The sequence below is a fragment of the Watersipora subatra genome, chromosome 7 (genome assembly GCF_963576615.1).
Source record: "Watersipora subatra chromosome 7, tzWatSuba1.1, whole genome shotgun sequence".
Lineage (NCBI taxonomy): Eukaryota > Metazoa > Bryozoa > Gymnolaemata > Cheilostomatida > Watersiporidae > Watersipora > Watersipora subatra.
In genome coordinates, this window is record NC_088714.1 from 40,494,003 (window position 1) to 40,517,456 (window position 23,454).

Below are 23,454 nucleotides of genomic sequence, written 5' to 3' on the forward strand. Positions count from 1 at the left end.
AACTGTGGATGTCGTACATTGACAACTACTTCATATGTGAAAATAGATATTTACACATATTTTACATAATACATGTATGTTGAAATTTTGTATTCTGAGACGACCTTGAGCTGAGGTTAAACTATGTACTCATCACAAACTACTGATTACCACTAAGTAACTAAATAATGTAAATTGATTCTAACTAGAACACATATCTAGACCTGTAACGCAATGCTTTAGAGACTCTGTGAGTGGTTTTTGAGAAGAGGAGCAGAAAATAATAATAAAATTGTTCTCAAGTGGATTTGTTTAAACCTGATGTAGGTAGTCTACAGTCCATTATAGTCCCGTATGATTTGAACCCAGATTATACTTGGCATTTACAATGGTTTCCTATTAGTGTGTTTATATAAATGATCTTGTATATACCTATGTGCATGCATATAATAACATGTTTATATATACAAACCTATACCTAAATGTAAACACACACACGCGCGTGCATCCACACATGTATGCATATTTACAAAATTACATGCGCACACCCATGCACTAGTACAAGCTCACATGCCCGCGCAAGCACAGACAGGCACCAACTTGTGCAGACACATGTGTGCACGCACGAATACACAATCATGAACGAACTCACACACACGAAACCATAAATTGGTGCATAAACACACAAGCACCCAAAAATGAACGCAAATAGATATGCCATATATACATGTGAACTTCTAAATCTATCCATCCAAGTAAAAATAAAACTGAACTAGAGATGTGAAAGACAATAAAACTAAACTTGAAATGTAAGAGAGAACAAAACTTAACTACAGATGTAAGAGACAAGAAAACTGAACTAGAGATGTAAGAGACAATAAAACTGGACTAAAGATGTAAGAGATAATAAAACTGAACTAGTGATGTAAGAGACAATAAGACTGAACTAGAGATGTAAGAGACAATAAAACTGAACTAGAGATGTAAGAGATAATAAAACTGAACTAGTGATGTAAGAGACAATAAAACTGAACTAGAGATGTAAGAGACAATAAAACTGAACTAGAGATGTAAGAGATAATAAAACTGAACTAGAGATGTAAGAGACAATAAAACTGAACTAGAAATGTAAGAGACAATAAAACTGAACTAGAGATGTAAGAGACAATAAAACTGAACTAGAGATGTAAGAGATAATAAAACTGAACTAGAGATGTAAGTGACAATAAAACTGAACTAGAGATGTAAGAGAGAATAAAACTGAACTAGAGATGTAAGAGACAATAAAACTGAACTAGAGATGTAAGAGAGAATAAAACTGAACTAGGGATGTAAGAGAAAATAAAACTGAACTAGGGATGTAAGAGAGAATAAAACTGAACTAGAGATGTAAGAGATAATAAAACTGAACTAGAGATGTAAGAGACAATAAAACTGAACTAGAGATGTAAGAGATAATAAAACTGAACTAGAGATGTAAGAGATAATAAAACTGCACTAGCGATGTAAGAGACAATAAAACTGAACTAGAGATGTAAGAGACAATAAAACTGAACTAGAGATGTAAGTGACAATAAAACTGAACTAGAGATGTAAGAGATAATAAAACTGAACTAGAGATGTGAGAGACAATAAAACTGAACTAGAGATGTAAGAGATAATAAGACTGAACTAAAGATGTAAGAGATAATAAAACTGAACTAGAGATGTAAGTGACAATAAAACTGAACTAGAGATGTAAGAGATAATAAAACTGAACTAGAGATGTAAGAGACAATAAAACTGAACTAGTGATGTAAGAGACAATAAAACTGAACTAGAGATGTAAGAGACAATAAAACTGAACTAGAGATGTAAGAGATAATAAAACTTAACTAGAGATGTAAGAGACAATAAGACTGAACTAGAGATGTAAGAGATAATAAAACTGAACTAGAGATGTAAGAGATAATAAAACTGAACTAGAGATGTAAGAGAGAATAAAACTGAACTAGAGATGTAAGAGACAATAAAACTGAACTAGAAATGTAAGAGACAATAAAACTGAACTAGAAATGTAAGAGACAATAAAACTGAACTAGGGATGTAAGAGACAATAAAACTGAACTAGAGATGTAAGAGACAATAAAATTGAACTAGAGATGTAAGAGATAATAAAACTGAACTAGAGATGTAAGAGATAATAAAACTGAACTAGAGATGTAAGAGACAATAAAACTGAACTAGAGATGTAAGAGATAATAAAACTGAACTAGAGATGTAAGAGACAATAAAACTGAACTAGAGATGTAAGAGATAATAAAACTGAACTAGAGATGTAAGAGACAATAAAACTGAACTAGCGATGTAAGAGACAATAAGACTGAACTAGTGATGTAAGAGACAATAAAACTGAACTAGAGATGTAAGAGACAATAAAACTGAACTAGAGATGTAAGTGACAATAAAACTGAACTAGTAATGTAAGAGACAATAAAACTGAACTAGAGATGTAAGAGAGAATAAAACTGAACTAGAGATGTAAGAGACAATAAAACTGAACTAGTAATGTAAGAGACAATAAAACTGAACTAGAGATGTAAGAGAGAATAAAACTGAACTAGAGATGTAAGAGACAATAAAACTGCACTAGCGATGTAAGAGACATTAAGACTGAACATGAGATGTAAGAGACAATAAAAAGTCACATAGTACTATCCATCTCTAGCGCTACTGTGATAACAAACTTAGTCCAAAGATTTCTCAGCTTAGTCAAAATATGTTCTCCCTCCAATCTCCCCTACACAGCTTTGTTCAACAGAAACAATTTAAAGCTTAGCTAGTCATGCATACAAAACGTGACAACATTGATATATGCAAACAATGAAGCACTCACCGCGCAAAAACCCGGAAATTAAAATGCAAAAACATGCAATTGCAAAAGAATCGACTGGCTTCCCAATTTACGGAAATTGTTGTGGAGATAGGGAAGGGATAAAAACAGGGCACTTTAAAGCCGTGGTCACACGATGGCCGAACCGACATAGGTTTGCTTTCGTTTGGAGGTTGTTTTACTTCGGTTCGGCTAAGCCACATGTCACATGGCATCCAAAGTCACTTCGCTTCTTAGATACCATATGTATGGAGACAGTACACTGTTTCATTGGTAGTTTTTATGTATTTGAGCTAAATATTTCTATTGTAAACAAAAAACTTTGAGGAACAATTATTAATTATAATTACGCAGCAGATTCATCAGAAGATCGTTCAGCTGCTCAAAACAAATCACTCGATACCAAGATTTTACCAACCCTTCCCATCAACAAAATCCTATTTTTTGTTAACATATGAATGTTTTTCTATGCTGAGTACATGACAAACAAAAACAGTATTTATCATAGTACTGTGGTTTTACATAAATAAATCAGTCAACGATTCTTCATCAGGATGAGTATAACACATTACTTCTATTCTACACGAAAGAAAACCACAACCATTATCTTATCTTACATTTATGCAAAACCTAAGTGTGCAACATTTTACATTTATGCAATAAAATCACAAATCCGGGTAAGCCTTGTCGTAAGCTGCTTCATGTCGTTTAATTAACGAAATAAAAAGATCGTCTCATTTCTTTTTTAACTTTGCTCATACACGTATGGAAAAATGTGACACGTGCTCACTAGAATTTTAACCAGCCAATAAGAGTAGGGGTTCGGCAATGAAATTTTGAGCAAGACCGAAATGGTTCGTTTCGGCCAGAAATGTTTTTGGCCGAACAGTTTACAACTGACACCGACGTCCTTTTGCGTCGTTTAGCTCATTTCGGCTCTCCTGTGACCACCTCTTTAGCTTGTTGTACCACCCAAATAGAAAGTGGGTACTGTCCAGATGAATTGATGTTTGGTAGGAAAGTCTGCACTGATGTCCATGGATGCAGAAATAAGAATAGAGGAACGTGACTTTGGGGTGAGTGGCTGTAGACTCAAAACTAGAAAGAAGTAAAATTTTGGCAAGGAACATAAAGATGCAAAAGGCATGGTTTCAGGTCGGTGACAAAGTGTGGGTGAAAACTAGTGAGAATGACTCGGAGCAAGAGGCTGTAGTAAGCCAACAGGTGGTTGAGCCAAACAGTTACTGGGTAGAAAAAGTGGAGGAAGGCTGTTGAGAAGTGCTAAAGATCACCTTAGAAAACTAAGTGATAATAATAATTGTGAACACACTGACTTAGGGCTTTTACGTAGGAAATAAAAATTATAAGGCAGTTGATAGTAGGCAGAGTCACAGAGGCCTGAGGCACAGTTCCGAGAGAGGGTGAAGGCACCCCATCAAGATCCTAACTTTGTGCTACTAAACCTCTTCTGCTTGTGCGTTGTAGATAGTTGGGGAATAGTAGGAAGAAGTATAGAAGTTGATACAAAGGAGAAGTAATAGAGCAAAAGAAGTACAAAAAGAGCCAAGTGTTAGAGGAGTAGCGAAGATATGGATAGAGCTTACACAATGGTTGGAAAGAGTGTGGTGAGAGAGACATAGAGGAAAAAGAAAAATAGAAATAGGGGGTCGACTTTACATGAGATGAGAAGAGAGCCGGAAGGCACGAAATGCAACATTGTGCCCTCCAGAATTTCGGACACCATGAAGAGGGTTGAGTGCAGTAAACAATTATAAAGTGACAAGCTATGAAGAGGAAGTGGTCTCAGCGAGTAATTTGCTAGCAGTAATACTCTATGCGTCTACTTACTCAAGAACTTGCCGCTATCACAGTTGGGGGTTGTGTAATGGCTGAATCTGAAATACTGTGGGCTAAAAGCGCAGAAGGTAGAGGGGACCCTACCTGTCATTCAGATATCTTTTCAAAGACTCAGGATGATGAGGAAAGGGAGCTTCGAGAGATAAAAGATAGCTACTACAGGAAATTTGACAAGATCAAAAAGGTAAGAGAGAGAACTGGCAACCGCACATGTTGGAGAGAAAATAGGGACATTGTGCTGAAAAGGTCTAAGGATGAGCAGACTCATCTATCTTTTTCCTCATATGGAAAAAGATGGATGAGCTAAGGGGATGAAGCCACAAAAAAAAGATGTGAAAAATGCCGGAATGAGAGTACAAGGAGCTGAGACAAAAGAAGTAGTGAGGAAGATCATTCGAGGTGGAATTGGAATGTCCATTAAGAAGTAATGAGGATAGTTTAATACTAGTAAAATAAAAAAATAAAAAAGGAAAAACGGAGAGGAAAGAAAAAAAGATGAGATGTAGGAATATGTGAGGTGTATTCATCAAGAAGATGGAAGAATACAGTAGGACAAGACTCGAAAGGAGCAAGAGAACGATTACAAAACAAAAATGAATCTAGGACATAAATGACAAAGAAAATGATACACAAGATAGAACCTAGAGACATCAAAGATAGGCGGATATACACAAAGATGAGAACACCACGATATGTTGAAAATTACTTTTAATGTTGAGATGAATAAATTTTAGGTAAACCACCAAAATATTTGAATGTTGAGGTGATCACATGTCGAAGTTTTGTTGCAAACCAAAGTTTGGCTGACATCATCCGTTACAGGAAAGTTCAGTTTGACGTTGTGACAAAATATGTTAGTTTCAAAGATTCCATTCTTCACTCATCGTTTGAAAACACACATTGTCTACTTTAAAGACCCAATAAAACCCAGAGTTGAAACCCATAAAAAAAGTTACCTGCTTTTAGTGCTAGCTATCGAGTAAAAGGTTTCTTTACAATGTAGCTAACTCCAAAGGATGACAACAGCTCTTTAAATAGTGGAAAATATTTCTAGATGTCATTCTTCACTCACCTCCTCCCCCACCTCTCATGCGCTCATTGGCAGCATTGACTATGGCATCAAATTCAAGGGTTGTGATATCACCTCTCCAGACACATACCTTGTTAAGATCAGGCTGCTCTAAATCACAAAAGAAGTTCACTGGCTAATATTTTGTTTAGTAAAAATCATACAGTAAAAGCAGCTCCAAAATAAACAACAAAGACATTCTACCATATTCAGAGAGTAAACACAAATATCTACAAAAACTTTAAAGCTATGATAGTTATTATAGGATAGCCATGGCTTACACAAGTATAAACGCTGCAGTGCCTCTTGCAGTACCTCTAGCAGGAGTGATAGTCAGTCTATCATTGATGACAATTAGTAAATAAGGCAGGTATCAGTGTAAAACATGGTGGAATGCTTGTAATATAATCCTAACTATTCGTTAGATATATGTATCTTATGATTTACCGCCATGATTAGGCTTAGGGAAGTTGTATTTGTTATACGCAGTGTAATTCCTCCCACACGCGTACTGCTCCCTCTTCTCATCCAATGGCATTTTCATGAATCTCTCTACAACCAAAGATACAGCTTAAGTAAATGAGTAACAGAATAATGCAAAGTTCATACGTTGTTTTCCAATGACAAAGGCTGAGGAGAATATCTTATAGCTTTCCTACTTTAAAAATGTGATTACAGTGCACCCTCAGAATACGATTTTGATCTGTTCCAGAGTTGGCGTCGTATGGTGAAAAAATTGCGTGTAAAGGTATAGAAACCATAGTAAGTATATAATGCAAACATCTCCTGGTAAAAATTGTCAAAATTTTATATAATTACTTTACATATTAAAAATTAGTAACAAAATAGTATTTTAACTTTGGTAATTATAATTACCTACAGTAACTTTATTATATTTAGTGAATTTATTGGTTATGATCTGCATTAACATGTAATGTTACAATGTGCTATGAGCTGCGGTACTACGTACCGTAAAATGTTCTTGCTTTTACGATAGACGTGCATATAAGACAAACTTTGAATTCACTTCAAATAAGTTTAGCTTAATAAACACACACACTTACAGCTAAGTTTTAGTAGATATTTTTAACTATTTTACAGAATTTCAACTTTTTAGCACTAAAATTCTATCACTTATCAGTTTCTGTCATCATTTTATTTTTACTATAAATCTTAGCAAATCTATTTAAAACCTTTTTCAACCTTTTTTTTAATGTAGTAAGAAAACCCGAACAAGGCTGTTTTCTTAATGAAGTGGAATTTTGTAAGCAAGTTAATGGAAGTTGTCTGACCACTAAACCTTCTGTATGAAGGAATCAGAACTTCAACTTTGCTACTGGTTTTAAAGAAAAAAAATTACTGTTCTTCACACAGGCTGAACTGAGGGAAATCGGTCATCGCGTCTATTTCAAGCGTTGTGAAAATGTTTTCAGCAAACAGCATTTCGTTGTCTTTGTTACTTTTACGTACATAATAAGCACACTGACTGCCAAATTTAAATTCTTGCGATATTTTTGTTGAGTTCGTATGATGAAAACAGAGGTGCTTTTTCAGGAGGACTTTTTCCCTGTGAGGTGAAAAAGTCATCCTGTTCCACTTCGTGAGGTGAAAGAATCGTTTATCACGGTAATCGTATCCTGAGAGTGCACTGTACAGTGGACCCTGTACAGTGGACCCTCTGCTCACAAAATTAACTCTCCCTGTGAGGTGAAAAAGTCATCCTGTTCCACTTCGTGAGGTGAAAGAATCGTTTATCACGGTAATCGTATCCTGAGAGTGCACTGTACAGTGGACCCTGTACAGTGGACCCTCTGCTCACAAAATTAACTCTTCCGGAAGCTGTTTCCCTAAGTAGAAATTTTCAGAAGTAAAAACCGATGTTACTATGCAAATGCCCTAACCCGTTGAAAGCAATCATAAAACTTGAATATTATATTTGTATTACAAATACATGTAATGGTTGAAATCTACAACAAATAAATGCTAAAATTATATTATACTATTACAACATAATGAATAGAAAAAGTAAACAAGGAAAAGCAAAAAATACATGAAAAACAAAAAAGGAGGTTAGCTAACCTTTGACATTGGCCATCTAGACGAGGCTAAGCAAAGTCCGTAAGAGTGGGAGGACAACAGTCAGAAAAGGCAGGTGTTGTATTGTTGTCTTAGTTTTTTTTGCTTAGAATAAATGATTTAAGAGCAAAAGTAAAAAAATTATTTATATCACCGGGAACTAGCAAATCTTTCATTATACAGAAAACGCAGAACCTGAATTACTACAGACTAAAGTTGTCCTACTTTTTATGTGACATGATAACTCCAAATTATACAGCAAATGAAACACTGTCGATTACTGGTTTTTGCTAGCAAATGAAAGTCAGGCGCGTTATACGTCGTCCCTACCGGGAGTAAACAGGCTAAAATACGAAACAAACAAATGAGCCAAAATACAATATTCATTTCTTCGTATCTAAAAAAGAACTTTCATAAATCGAAGCAAAATTTCTATCAAGAAATGTTTTATAACTTGAAAACATTATATGTAGAGTTTTTCATAAATAAAGATTCACCTTATAAGTAGTAATTACACCTTTGGTCTCATAGCAGTACATGAACAATTTATCCTTGAACTTTTTTCTTAAACAAATATTGCATAGAGTTGACCTCCGGAAGCTTGTGGCAAAGCAAAAGTTTATGATCAGCCAGTAAGGGACCTGAGAGAAGATTGGTTAACTCAACGTCACACACCAGAATCACCATAAATAGAGAGGATTAGTTAACCCAACTTTACACATCAGAATCACTATAAATAGAGACGATTGGTTAACTCAATTTCACACCAGAATCACTATAAATAGAGAGGATTAGTTAACCCAACTTTCCACACCAGAATCACTATAAATAGAGACAATTGGTTAACTCAATTGCACACCAGAATTATTATAAATAGAGAGGATTGATTAATTCAGCTTTACAAACCAGAATCACGAGAAATAGAGAGGATTAGTTAACCCAACTTTACACATCAGAATCACTATAAATAGAGATGATTGGTTAACTCAACTTCACACATCAGAACTAATAGGTCTATAGGTAAATAACTGTAACGGGTTAGTGGCATTCACCTTTTTGAATTTCCCACTGGGGTCGACTGTCTGTTTTAGTGTGCTGTACAAGAGTTTTGGTGTTGTGAGAACCTGGCTCTGTTGAATCCGTCATTTCAGTGTTCTCAGATGACTTTGATTGACCATTTAGTTCCTCATCTGCAGACAATTCAGGTTGAGGTGCTGAGAATGATGAAGTAAATGATAATGCTGGAAAGGGAACACTTGTCTCTGATTGTCGGTAGGAGAGGCGTAAGATAATATTGTTAACCTAACTTAAATTTAATTTTCCTAAACAAGTTGATTTTTAAAGTGTGACCATGGTATTCATTGAATATATTATATGTATAACCATTTAAATAAAAATCAATGAATAAATAAATATTTGAATGAATCAATGAAAACGTGCAATGGGTAAATGACTGTAACGGGTTAGTGGCATTCACCTTTTTGGATATCCCACTGGGGTCGACTGTCTGTTTGAGTGCGCTGTACAGGAGTTTTGGTGTTGTTAGCACCTGGTTCTGTTGGAACAGCCATTTCATTGTGACCGGATAAATCTGATTGAGTATCTAGGTCATCATCTGAAGAGAACTCAGGCTGCAGTACTGATAATGATTGAGGGAACCCAGAAGCTGGAGAGCAACAATCAATGAATCGCAGGCAATGACAATATCTTGACTCAACAGCATTTATCTTGGCTTCTGGATCTACTAACGACTAGGGTACGCAAGTAGTACTATGTTTTAATAAAAGGTATTTTACTCCAATGGGGTCTAACAATTTATCATCAAAAGAATGTGCAGCTATAAAAATCAGTATGCTGGTAATTTAACTATTTATTTATTTATGAATGATTGTTGAACCCATTATGTCTGCAACTTTTGACATTAGAGCAAAAGCTGCAGACCCCCAAAATCACAGGAAGTTTAAAGGTCCCTCTACAAAAGTAAACTATGGAAGACAAACTAATATCAAAGGTGAATATACTTTAATCTCATGATAGTTCTGTAGTTTTCACACTTCCTTACATATAACTAGCAGGTTTAACTGACTATACAATGTAAAAAGCAACCTCGGATGAAGGTGAGAAACTCTGTTCCGAAGGAGGAAGAAATGAAGCTGAGTGTTGAGTAAAGCTACCTGTCTCAACATCAGTTGATGGGGGTGAAACTCCTGAACTGTGATAGTCAACTTCCTCTTGATTAGAATTCGGATCACTCATGTTCTGGCTACAAGTTGTCAGTTTTTAAATCCTACCACTTGTTGTCACCTGAAAACGAATGGTTGCTAAATGAATGCTGACACATACCTTCAACGTTATAAAAAAAGGCTAGAAAGATAAGAACATGACTTGAGCTGATAGATGAGATCAACACTGACAAATACGAGTTACGGATGATCTCTTATTTCAGAACCATATTTCAAGTAAATCATTGTATAGTTATTTCTCCATCTTGTTCAGTCAGTTTGTACCTTGCAAATTAAAACAGATATGAATAATTTCAGCACTATGCGAGGCTTTGGCAAAGTCAGTGATGGAAAGGCAATTGAAATCTAAAATATAGCCAAAAAAGTCTCTCATAGAAGAATGAGGTGAGATTAATCAACAAATTCATATACCTGCAATAACATTACTTTCCAAACACACAAATCTAAAATCAACAGAATCAAACTTTATTAGCAAATTTCAGGATTCAATTACAACCATGGTACCCTGAGAGATGTGTATGTTTTGCTGATATTTGATGACAACTGGCATGAATAATCACATGAGCAGTAATGTAACCTCAATTTACAATGTACCGTCTTGATTATATAATGTGTACATACACATTCACCTTGTGCTTGATGTAGAACAACTTGCAATGATGGAACTCTTCAAGATGGGGATTATTATGGTAAAATTGTGAAGGACATGACAATTTTAATGGAGGATGTAATGGCTTTACTCCTAGTTTTAATGGCCACATGTCCCGCTATGATCACTGCATGTCACATGCAATATCTATGTTCATGGTAAAATCTATGATGAATCAAATCTCATCATTAGATACAAAGCCAATAGGGTGAACACGTACTAATAGGGTGAACACATACTAATAGGGTGAACACGTACTGATAGGGTGAACACGTACTGACAGGGTGAACACATACTGACAGGGTAAACATGTACTGACAGGGTGAACACGTACTGATAGAGTGAACACGTTCTGATAGAGTGAATACATACTGATAGGGTGAACACGTACTAATAGGGTGACCATGTACTGACAGGATGAACACATACTGATAGGGTGAACACGTACTGACAGGATGAACACGTACTGATAGGGTGAACACGTACTGATAGAGTGAACACATACTGATAGAGTGAACACATACTAATAGGGCGAACACGTACTAATAGGGTGAACACGTACTAATAGGGTGAACACGTACTAATATGGTGAACACATACTAATAGGGTGAACACGTACTGATAGGGTGAACACGTACTAACAGGGTGAACACATACTGATAGGGTAAACATGTACTGACAGGGTGAACATGTACTGACAGGGTGAACACGTACTGATAGAGTAAACATGTACTGACAAGGTGAACACGTACTGACAGGGTGAACACGTACTGATAGAGTGAACACGTACTGATAGAGTGAACACATACTAATAGGGCGAACACGTACTAATAGGGTGAACACGTACTAATAGGGTGAACACGTACTAATATGGTGAACACATACTAATAGGGTGAACACGTACTGATAGGGTGAACATGTACTAACAGGGTGAACACATACTGATAGGGTAAACATGTACTGACAGGGTGAACATGTACTGATAAAGTGAACACGTACTGACAGGGTGAACACGTACTGATAGAGTGAATACGTACTGACATGATACATCTGCAGTGGCTAAAGATGAGAAGTCAAAGTAATGCAAATGACTAAATAGGATAACTGATTATAGTAGTACTGAAAAATTTTCATACTCTAAATATATCAGCCATGTACATACCCAAGGAAGGCATCTGTATATCATTGTAAAACTATGAAAATATGGACAAACAATATGAGAAATATACGTATATATATATCTAATATATATACATGTATATATATATATATATATATATATGTATCTAATATATATATATAGTATATATATACTAGCTGCATTACTGGAACAGATTCACACGCAGCATAAGGTTTATTGAGAATTGTCTTCTATACTGTATAACAACTCCAGATATGCAGTCTACTGAAATTGTTGCCCTGATGTATTATTATGTAAATTGTCTACTGAAATTGTTGCCCTGAATATGCATACACATATTACATGTCAATATTGTTGGGGAGAATAATGGATATCTGCAATGTGTTTTACAGCTAGATGCGTGTAAAATCTAATAAATATTCTAGATTTACGTGTCTAGATTCATGCGTCCATCCATACCCATCTATATTTGCAAGTGACGATCGCGCACTTCTGCTGCCGAGCCCCCACCTTGGCTGACCAGTCTTTACCCGCCGAGCAGTTGACAATCACGCTCTTGCACTCACCTCACAATTAATCGCTTCGCAATCAATCAGCCCGCCTCGCATTCAATCACCTCACAATCAATCGCCTAACACTCAATCGCTTCGCAATCAATCGCCTCGCACTCGCCAACTCATTCATCCAAAAAGCCGCCTGGATACTCTCGCTGCACTCAGAGCGAAAAAGGTCTCCCGCGCATTCCTAAGTGACGCCACGGCCCCAAACCGCTAGCTGCATTACCCGTCCATGGGAACAGATTCATGTACAGCAAGAGGTTTATTGAGAGTTGTCTTTCATACTGCAAAACCGCTCCAAATATGCAGTCAACTGAATATTTTTGCCCGATCACACTACGCATATACATATGCAGTCATATATGTCAATAATGTTGGGAGAACAATGGGAACCGGCAATATGTTTTACAGCTAGTCTACAATGCATCAGTCTCAAACCACTCAAATCGGAGTTGCCCTATTTGTGTACAGAGAACTGATATTGAAATTGACAGTGCTAGGCAAAATGAAGTTCTTCAAACTGGCAGTATTGAAAAGTTTTGCATCTTCTAAAAAATTATACAAAATATTTTGCCATCGCCAGCATTTATTGAATGGAGACTACATGCTTAAAACACTAATCATAGCTCACCAGTTTTTCATCTATAGCCTGTGTTTTGACATGGTATATACAAACAGTAATGAGGTTGTGTCGATAAAATTTATATGTATAACAGCACAGACAGTATGATGTCAAGGCAGCTACAGCATTAGCGCCTTACAATAACAAAACATAACGCCAACATGATAGCCTTTTTTATGAGATACAATAAGGATAACGAATGCATGAAAATATATATATACTGAAAAATATGTTAGAAAATGCTGCATGTGGTATAGCAGAACATGAAGAACATAGCATGACATAACAATAACACAATGTTAGTTCAACGCAACACTTGCGAATAGACAACATCTTTTGTTTTTCTGTCGGGTGTATGAACAAACAGTTTTCGGCTGGTGCCTACTTTTTAGCAGGCGATGTACAGCTGTTCATGGCTAAAGCAGGATGACAGTAAGTCGATACCGGCTGCTCTCTTTCTTTTCACCATCGCCTATCGCAACCCTCGGAGTACTCGTGCAAGTTCTGTAGTAGTAAGTTACAGTAGGCCTACTCGTAGTTGAAAAAAAAATTAGTAACTCAGCTGCTGAAGGAAATGAACTTGTCCAACTATCACAAACAGTGGCAAATCCAACGTTATTAAGTAGTTGAGGTGTGGCAATTCATAAGCAATACAACATTGAATAAAATGTACTAACCTTTTCGATGTAGAAATTTAGTAGGTAAAACGCAGTAGCAGTACCCGTGCAAGTTCTGTAGTTGCTGTAGTTATGTAGTAATCGTAGCTGGAAAAAAAGCAAAAGTAACTCAGAAGGAAATGAACATGTTTATGATCACAAACAGTGGCAGATCCAACGTTTCCAACCCTTTCACTGAAGTAGACTCATTTATGCGTTTTCTATGGTCGACCGCCGTAGACAATTTTTTGCGACTTTCCCAGCAATTGCTAGTAACTGAATTTTATTATTCGTTGATAACATAACCAATGATCTTTAGGACTTTTATGGTAGTGACAGTGTTGTCCTAAGATTTCCCTATAAAATTAGCTTAAAGTTTAATATTTTAATCTTTGTTTGGGGATTTCCAACTAAAAACAAAAACGAACAGTTTTGTGTAAGTTCATCAAAGGCGCCCGAATTAGAAAACAAATAACTACTTATGTTGATGACATTATAGCCAATTCAGAATTTTGTGATTACACAGATAATAAAAATAGCAAATTAGCAATAGCAGCACTGACTGCTGGCAATGAAAGTAATGGTTTTGTAAAAATAAGGAACGTTGTAGAGGATCGTTTTGCTTTGTAGCTTCACATCGCTTTATCAATTCACCAAGTATAGATAAAACGAATTTTTTTGTATAGCAGTGCTTGTTAACATGCTGGAAAAATGAAATATATAACCAAAACAAACGTTCTAGACGGAGGTTGAAATTGAAAAAAAATTGCATACATATTAAGCAATATCGGCAAAATGGCTGGCAGTTGGCCGATAGCTAAATTTGTACATGGATGCAAGTGAAAGGGTTATGTAGTGGAAATGTGGCAATTCATAGACAATACCACGTTGAATAAAAAGTACTTACCTGTTTTATGTAGAAATTTAGTAGGTGAGAACTGCTTTTTTTCCAGTGACCGCAAGAAACCAACGTTCGTGTGACCTTCTCGGTACACGTTGGCAGTAAATATTAATCGCATGTGAATTATTATTCATTAATTTATTTTATTTAATGATTAGTTCATTTGTATAGCTGTATAGGCCGTAGAACTCAGGACGGTGTTTTTTAACATGGCAACAACTTTGCTGTTTAAAACGCACCAGTGTCGTTGGGTACCGTAAAGAGGCGATCGTTAACCGGAGATGACGTGATTTTTGTGTGGAAACGAGGAATATGTTACCGTATGTATAGAGGCGTGTACTAACCGGAGATTCCCATTAATGTTCTCTAGATACCTAGTAGCGGCTAATAGTCCGAAAAGTATGGTACTCTATAAAGCAGACAGACAGATAGACAGACAACGCTTGCCATTTATATAGTAGATACATTATATATATATATATGTATATATATAAAAAAAATTGTTTCCTCACCCCGGATACCCCGTATGGGTGGTAAATTCTGTTCTTACTCGGGTCTCCTACCAGAGACCTGGGAGTTTGAGCACTCGCCTCAAGATCTTAGCTGTTCCCAATAGCGCACTTTTCTGCAACTCACCTGAGTTGATTGTTGTTGGTATTTGGGCAAGCCACATTTTATGCGCTGGTGTTATTGCGCCCAGTGCCCCAATTACTACTGGGATTACAGTTGTTCTTACATTCCAGCATTTTTTAATCTCTTCTCCAAGAGGGAGATGTATATATATATATATATATATATATATATATATATATATATATATATATATATATATATATATATATATATATATATATATATATATATATATCTACAAACTTCAGGTTTCCAAAAGCCTCAATTTAGAATCTTGAAATTTGCCAAACACCCAACCTTATCTCATGATCAATAGCGATGATCACGTCTAATCATAAAATAGTTGTGTTAATATGTATCCATAAACAAGGTTAACTCCTGTCAGTAGATGTTCAATAAAGTCATAGTTTAAATTAGACTTTCAACTCATCATTACAGACATTGAAAGTACAAGAACATTCTATGTACATTCTATGTACATAGAATGTTCTGAGTACATTGTACATATTATGTACAATGTACTCAGACTATTAATCATATAAAAATATGGTTACTTTTCTATAGCATTGTCTTGCATAAAATAACAATGAAACTTGAAACTACAGTTTTGTTTTTGCAAATATTGCCTTGATTACAGAATTCAGAGTATAATAACTGCAATCTCTTATATGCATAGATAGTTTATTCTCAAAACAATGCAAAAACATAGACAGCTTAATGTAGTCATGCATAAATTAGAATAGTCATGCTAGTACTTAGACTTACCAATGCTAGAATGCATTGATGATGACATAGTCGATTAGGTACAGATGTAGCCAATCACCAACAAATATGGTTAAAGCAGAGCTTCTCACCGATTCTGGTTTTTTACCAGTACCTGTTTCACTATTTAAAACAAGACATCTGACATGAAAACATCATTTGGTTTCATTTTTAAGTCATCTATTGCAAAGCAGTGTCCTTGGCATTTTTGTTTTTAATTTGTTATCTATTGTTTTCTTTGTTGTATTTATCTATTGTTAATTGCTTTCTATCTAATGGTTTAGAGTTCATGGGTGGCGATGTAAGAATTAAGTTAAATGACCAAGCAGTTATATTTGCTCAAAATGTCCCAATGAGAGTGGCTGCTGCTCGAAAACAGCTACTGCTGAGGAGCTAAACCGATAAAGAGAATAGAAGTAATTACCGAAACTGAAGAGCCTACAAAATGATGTGTGCCGCATATTGCAGTTCCTAAAAAGAATGGCCAGTTAAGAGTATGCTTAGATTTTACCATCCTAAACAAATCAGGAAAAAGAGAATACCAATCACTGTCAATACTTATGGAGACATTGAGTGAATCAAGAAACTCAACAGCGTTCAGTAAGTAAGACGCCAACGGCAGAGCTCAACTTTACATGAGGAGTCGCACAAGCTTAGTACATTCATCACACCATTTGGATGCTACTACTGTAAAAAGTTGCTATTCAGAATCAGTTCGGCACCTGAAATCTTTCAAAAGGAGAGGCAAAAGATACTGGTAGACCTCAAAGGCATAGTGTGCCATGTAGATGATATCCTCATTCACGGTTTTAATCGTAAGCAACACAATGGTCATCTGTGAAGGGTTCTAGAGAGACTACAAGAAGCAGACGTGACACTCAACGAGGTTGAGTATGAGTTCGAAGACAGAGAAACCAAATTCCTGAGACATATCATTGACAGACAGAGATTAAGGGCAGACCCTGATAAAACACAAGTGACTGGGGAATTCCCAGCCGCATCAAATAAGACAGAGCTCAGAAGATTTTTTGGTATCAACTATTTAGAAAAATTTACACCCTGTTGGCAAAGAAAACCAGCCACCTTTGCCCAGTTAGGGAAATATTGCAATTTTACCTGGGGCCAATAACAGCAAGCCCCGTTCTCACAACTAAAACACTGCTAGCAACCACGCCGGTTTTGGCAACATTTGACGTGTTTAAGGATGCCATGGTTAGCGCCAATTTTCCATCATACAGTCTTGGAGCCGCGATCTTGCATAAGACTGAAGGAGAGTGAAGACCGGTAGCGTATGCTTCGTGAGCTTTAATGGCCACTGAGCGGCAGTACACTCAAATAGATAAAGAAGCCCTAGGGGTTAGTGGAGTATGTGAAAAGTTCAACTATTACTTCGCGAAGAAGAAGATCTTGATGGAAACAGGTCATAAGACGCTACTAACCATGCTTAAAAGCAAGGAAATTGCAAAACTGCCACTCAAAGTGTAGATAGTTAAAACTAAGGATTATGCCATATAAATTACAAGATTCTATACATCCCAGGGAGCAAACTGGTGCTAGTGATGCCCTAGATAAATGAAGGCATTCTGGATATCGAAGCTGAGCTGACTGGACATCACTGGCCTTTCGTAACTGGTATGCTAACGCTTTCCTAACCAAACCATATAATACTAGAGTAACTGCTCTCTTTACTACCTCTGATAAAAACAATATCTTCAGCTTACTCTACAAAGGTATTTAGCCATTTATTTAGCAATGTATATATCTATTCTTTCTCAAGTCTGCTGTCTAGTCCATTAGCTTCTCTAAACCTACCCTATGTACTACTAAATCTAGTGCATCCTCTAAGGTCAGCAAAATCAAGTTTGCCAGGTAGGTTTAAACACGGAGCTGAATAACGACTGATTACAACCTTTCTACCACCTTCTTCTTCCCATGTATCCATCCACCTTCACCTTCTTCATGGTATCGCATGCACACAGCTGCTACCATGTATTATGCAATTTATGTTTTAGATGGGTTCTGCTTTGTACTTGTTAAGCACATGAATACATAAATAACCATTTTCATTGGTCAAGCGATACCAATTTACTCTCAATTAATGTGAACAAACCGGAATGACAACTCTAAAACTATAATTAAGCAATTTTTATATGTAAATACTACTGCACATCTACATCAGGTCAACACATCTACTTCAGAACTTTCATAATAATCCTTTAACACAATCCTGTAACTTAAAATCGATCCACAAGACAATTGTTTTGACATGCCAGACAGAAATGGATGCATTTGACTTTAGTAATATTAAATATATTTGCAATGTACGAGTTTGCATTTCCGATGTTCTATCCTAACTAAAAAGCTCACTTTTTTGTTGTTTATCGTGATGCACAACATCGAGAAAAGGTTTCAGAAGCTTTTTAAATAGTAAATAAGGGCTAACAGTCATGATAGAATAAGACGAGTGAAAAGACGTAAGAATGTGCACTAACACATACACTGCACTTTTAGTAAGATAATATTTATTGTGCTCATGAATTGCCTCTCATTAGCCTTATGAAACCACTAAATAAGCTAGACTAATGATTCAATGATGGTGAACACTGAGCTAAAAACACTATCGATATTAAAAATAACGTGCAAATCGGGGATAGGTATTCAGTCGCATGGCAAATCTTTTCCTGTTGTCTTTCAGATCTGAATCACATATTTTGTTTTGCATAATGCCCTTTATTCTAAATAGAACCGCATGACAAAGTTTGCGTCAAATGTATGTGCTACTTTCGTTGCGGAACTTTCCATAAATTCGAAGGATTCAAGCAAATCCAAATGTTACGGTTGTGCTGTAAGTTTCAATGTACCTGAAACGTTCCAGTAGTCATACACGGACTAGTATTTTGTTAAAAGATTGTAATTAAAATAGTCGCTTTCGTTGCTCGCTTGACTCTGTCCTAAAAATTTACTTCACCGGTTTCACAGAATAACACTTGCGTCGGAGGAATCGTGGAAATCCCATCGCAGTTTTATAGCGCGTGTTCTTGAGTGGAGCAAACGAAAATTTCATTACATGGCTTGAGGCAGTGTCGTAAAGTGTCCCTATACGACACTGGCTTGAGGCGCCGTTTGCAGCACCGGGTAATGCGTAGCCTTCGTTCCTTTCGAGTTGTCAATAGCCCTATGAAGGTAGTTTACAATTAATACGTGCACATGTACCGGTATATAAGTTGTTCGACATACACGTTAAACTCAAATCCCAAGAATGGCAAAGGTCAATCACGAGTACGGAAATCTGGCCGACGCCATGTTCAGTTAACGTTTGAGTTAATTTCAATGTGGGAAAGAAATCTACCGTAATTTCAGATTTAGCAGCTATGCAAGATCACGAATACACTGCTAAGTCAAAGGAACAGACTACTGAAATTACTACTAATAATTTATGTAAGAGACAGAAGGGTGTAGGTGCACAGTGCAATTGCTATTCTATGAACTGCAAAAACCGCTGGAATGGACTTTCAAAGAAAAGGGCATGACATTTCACCAATGAGTCACTTCTACTACTAGTTCTATTATTATTGCTAAAGTCTACGACTATTACTAGTTGTGCTACTACTAGTTAGTATTGCCACTAGTTAGTTCTACTACACTAGTCACAGGGTGAGTGAGAGTCGATCAGTGTCACTACTGAGTGTACGAGTTTGACTGTATGTTGTTGGTGATTAGATAAATTTATAAGCTAGTAAGTGAACTTTTTTCCTTCAAAACGAAGGTTTTTTATTATTTAAATTTGAAATTTTTATTATATTAATATTTAAGAACTACAAACCATCACGTTATTTCTAAATAAACATTTTGAGAAATGTTTGTAGTGCCTATAATTTTATTTATTGTAGTACCTGGATATAACTAGCAGTAAGGAGATAAGAGTAATAATACTATTGTTATTACTACTGTTGCTAACTAACTACTACAGTTTCATTTTAATTTTTAGATTTCCAAACAAAGCAACTGAGAACTCTCGTTATTTACAATGGTATCGCAACTGCAGAAGAGTGAATAAGCCTGATCTTTGGGCACTTATCTGCAACGAACATTTCAATGATTCATGTTTTGACAGAACAGGTTAAAATGTTTGACTGAAACCAGATGCTGTGTCCACACTGTTAGCACTGCTCAGTCATTTAAAGGTAATATTTTTCAATGTTGAATGGTGCCTTTCAATGATTGAATTCAAAACAATATTGTCAAGCACAGTGCCGCAAGGTTGTTCAACTTAAAGTAGATACATGTATATCTAAAAATATTTAGAAACCTCAAACAGCATGCAAAATAGTGACAGCTGCCACAGCAAGTGCTTATGAATATGTCTGCAGCTTAGCAGAAGATGTTGTTGTAAATTTCTCTAGTAATGCATCTGTTGCAATGGTCAGTACTTCTTTGCAGTATTTCTGCAATTTGTTTGTTGACAACTTTATTGAAATAATCTTATGGATGCAATCCAATTTTGATTCAGGGCTGTGTTGTCCAAAGAATTAGTGGTCAGGATACTGTCAGTTAGTAGTTGCCGAAGACCGACTCGGGCGTGCGGGGAGGGTCTGGGAGAGGAGCAAAAGCACCCTCCCAGAGAAGGGGGGTTCGGGGGCCCTCCCCCAAGAAAATTTTGAGAATTAAGAGTAAAATTAGAGCATTTCAAAGTGTATCTTGTATTATTTAAAGGTTAACTTGCGACAAAATTCACATTACAGTTATTTGATATTAAAAGATTCACTATGTCTTACTCTGTTGTGTTGTAGGTGCAAAATATGTGGAAATGTGATTACAAGCTCTTAAAAGCTCAAAAACGGAAAGCCGCCGTAGATTGGAATCTCTTTAGTTCTCTGATGTAGTCATAAAATTTGGTTATTGTCTTGTCACATGATGTTCTCACGTGAATTGAAAGGCCAATAAAACTCTCAATATAAAACTTATCGTAGCACCAGTTTATGACAAACACTTCGGGTTTTACTGAAGACCCCGTATTAAATATAGATGCTCGCTATTTTACAGTTTTGTTTCGGTTTAGTCTAATCGGCAAGTCGTAATCTGATCATGTGACCCAATACTTCGCAAATTATTTCTGCAGCATTTTTCGATTATCACAAGTGACCAACAGGCTCGTCATGATTATCAGACAATGATATGTACTCCTTCAAGCTAAGGCTAAAAAATTAAACAAATTTTTACGGTAAGTTATAAGATATCAGTGCTAAAAGTGACAGCATTACAATGACGATAAAACAAACTCATATGAACAATAGACATGGTTTTATTGAATGCGTAAAGTATATTTTTGAAAATATTTCGACGAATAAGGTTGCATGAAAGTGTAAACAGAAACCATCCTGTAACAATTACGTCACATTTGAGCCGTTTTGGAAAGAGAATCCAAACTATGGCGGTCTCGTGTGACTGCGATTAACAGTTCGTTTTTGAGCTTTTAAGAGCTTGTAATCACATTTCCACATATTTTCCACCTACAACACAGCAGAGTAAGACATGGTGAATCTTTTGATACCAAATAACTGTAATGTGAATTTTGTTGCAAGTCAACCTTTAAGGTGGATATCCAGGTCCTCCCAAGTTGAGTCATTTCAAGTCTTGCAAAGAGATCTAGCTACAGAATTATATGGTTTTGAGTTGTAACCATATATATATATGTATACTTATATTCCTAAATATACATACATGTACATGTGTACATAGAAGATTACTTGTTATAGCTTGACACTTGTTTTTTAAAATTTAAATTTAAGAGCACCTGTTTCAGTTACATAAATAAGTTTAAATAATATATTACATGCACCAGGGAAAGACAACAAATAAATTACTTGGCCTGCTTAAAATTTACTATGTTGAAATTATGGCCACCTAGGAATACAATGAGCAACAGACTTGGCCTGCAAACACAAACATACATGTACATGTGTACATAGAAGATTGATTGTTGTAGCTTGACACTTGTCTTTTAAAAAGCTCTTCTTCTGTCAATGTGTCCATGGCAGAAATATTTTACAACTGATTCTGTATCTATTTCATCATCTTTATATATGTGTAACATTAGATGATTATTTAGACAGTCTGCCCCATGGTATTCCTCATCAATCTTTGGATTCGCTTTGATGCAGAAAAGTATCTCTCGCCTACTGCATTGGTGGCAGGCAAAATCAATACAGTAATACTTCAACTTACGAGTGATCCAACGTACGAGAAACTTGAGATACGAGCCAGCTTTCAAGCGAGTTTTAGCACTAACATACGAGCCATGTTTGAGATACGAGCACTTGAGTCAGTTGCCAAGTATGCCGGAGGTGTTTTATGAGAACAGCATCACTCTGTATTTTTCAACTGCTCAGGTTATACTGTTGTACCGTGTTTTTGTGCACGATTTTCTGTGCAGAATTATGTGAATTGAACGTACTATGCGTAGACCGAAAGTTTGCCAGTAAAATGAAAGATAATACAAAGAAAAAGCAAATGATAACAATTGATATTAAACGGAAAAATATTGAAAAATATGCGAAGTGCGTATGCGTGATTGAGCTAGCTCGGCAATATGACAGAAATACATTCACAATTATCAAACACAAGGATTATATTCAGGGCATTTAGTTCGCAAAAGGACTAACCATAGTTTCTAAACGGTGCAGCGATCTTCATTACCGCTGATGGCATTGGACAAACAATTGGCCGATGACAGCGTAACTGAAACGATGTTATGTGAAAAGGCCGGCGCTATCTATCCAAACTGTTTAATAGACATTCGGACAAGCTGGCTAGTAGTCGTGCATTCGCCATTTGTGACGACACTTGTGTTCGTCCTAATCGCAACATGTTGCAAGGGCGACAAAGGCAAACGTCCTTAGATAGGTTTATCTTAAAACGGCCGGCTAGTCGTAAAGCGAAAAAAAGGAAAAATTTCTTGCTAACCAGCAAGAAACTTCAAACTATGAACGCCGAAGAAATTTTAATTACGTTTAGTTGAAAATGAAAGTTTGCTTTTAGGTTTGCTTCTAAGTTTGTCTTTTAACACTTTGATAAAATCCAAATTTATCAAAGTCAACTGTTGTAACGAAGGATAACTTATATCTCCCTCCCTGGCAAACGCGAGTGTTAACTGCTATTGTATGTATTTAATTTTACATTTTAATTAATCACATTTCCTTGCATCATTTTTATTTGTTGCTTTTTGAAAGCATGTAGTACGTAAGGAGAATAACCAACATGTTCTTTCTGTTACAATATCTTGTTTTGAGTGTTTTATTTGCTTATTTTATTAGTTGTATTGTTGTATATTAAGGGTACTATGTTTATGTGAATAAGACATTCATTTTTGTTGATTTTATGTAATTGTTATAATTGATGCTTTTGTTTAGGTGGTTGGAATAATAATCCTACTGTTAC

The 23,454-nt window shown here is 36.0% G+C and overlaps 1 protein-coding gene across 4 annotated transcripts in view; it reads right to left on the bottom strand.

The window, feature by feature from the left end:
* Positions 1-18,999, bottom strand: part of LOC137399954 (ADP-ribose glycohydrolase MACROD2-like) — a 56,942-nt gene extending 37,943 nt beyond the window's left edge. For 2 of the 4 annotated variants that reach the window (XM_068086229.1, XM_068086226.1), the window contains exons 1-6: positions 18,879-18,999; positions 10,028-10,157; positions 9,331-9,519; positions 8,906-9,067; positions 6,225-6,329; positions 5,781-5,888 (exon numbers count right to left, since the gene is read on the bottom strand). In XM_068086229.1, the coding sequence (XP_067942330.1) occupies positions 5,781-5,888; positions 6,225-6,329; positions 8,906-9,067; positions 9,331-9,519; positions 10,028-10,109 (646 nt within the window). In that variant the 5' untranslated portion in view covers positions 10,110-10,157; positions 18,879-18,999. The remainder of the gene's footprint in view (positions 1-5,780; positions 5,889-6,224; positions 6,330-8,905; positions 9,068-9,330; positions 9,520-10,027; positions 10,158-18,878) is intronic. The other 2 variants (XM_068086228.1, XM_068086227.1) reach the window with 2 other exon arrangements.
* Positions 19,000-23,454: the final 4,455 nt, after the last annotated feature.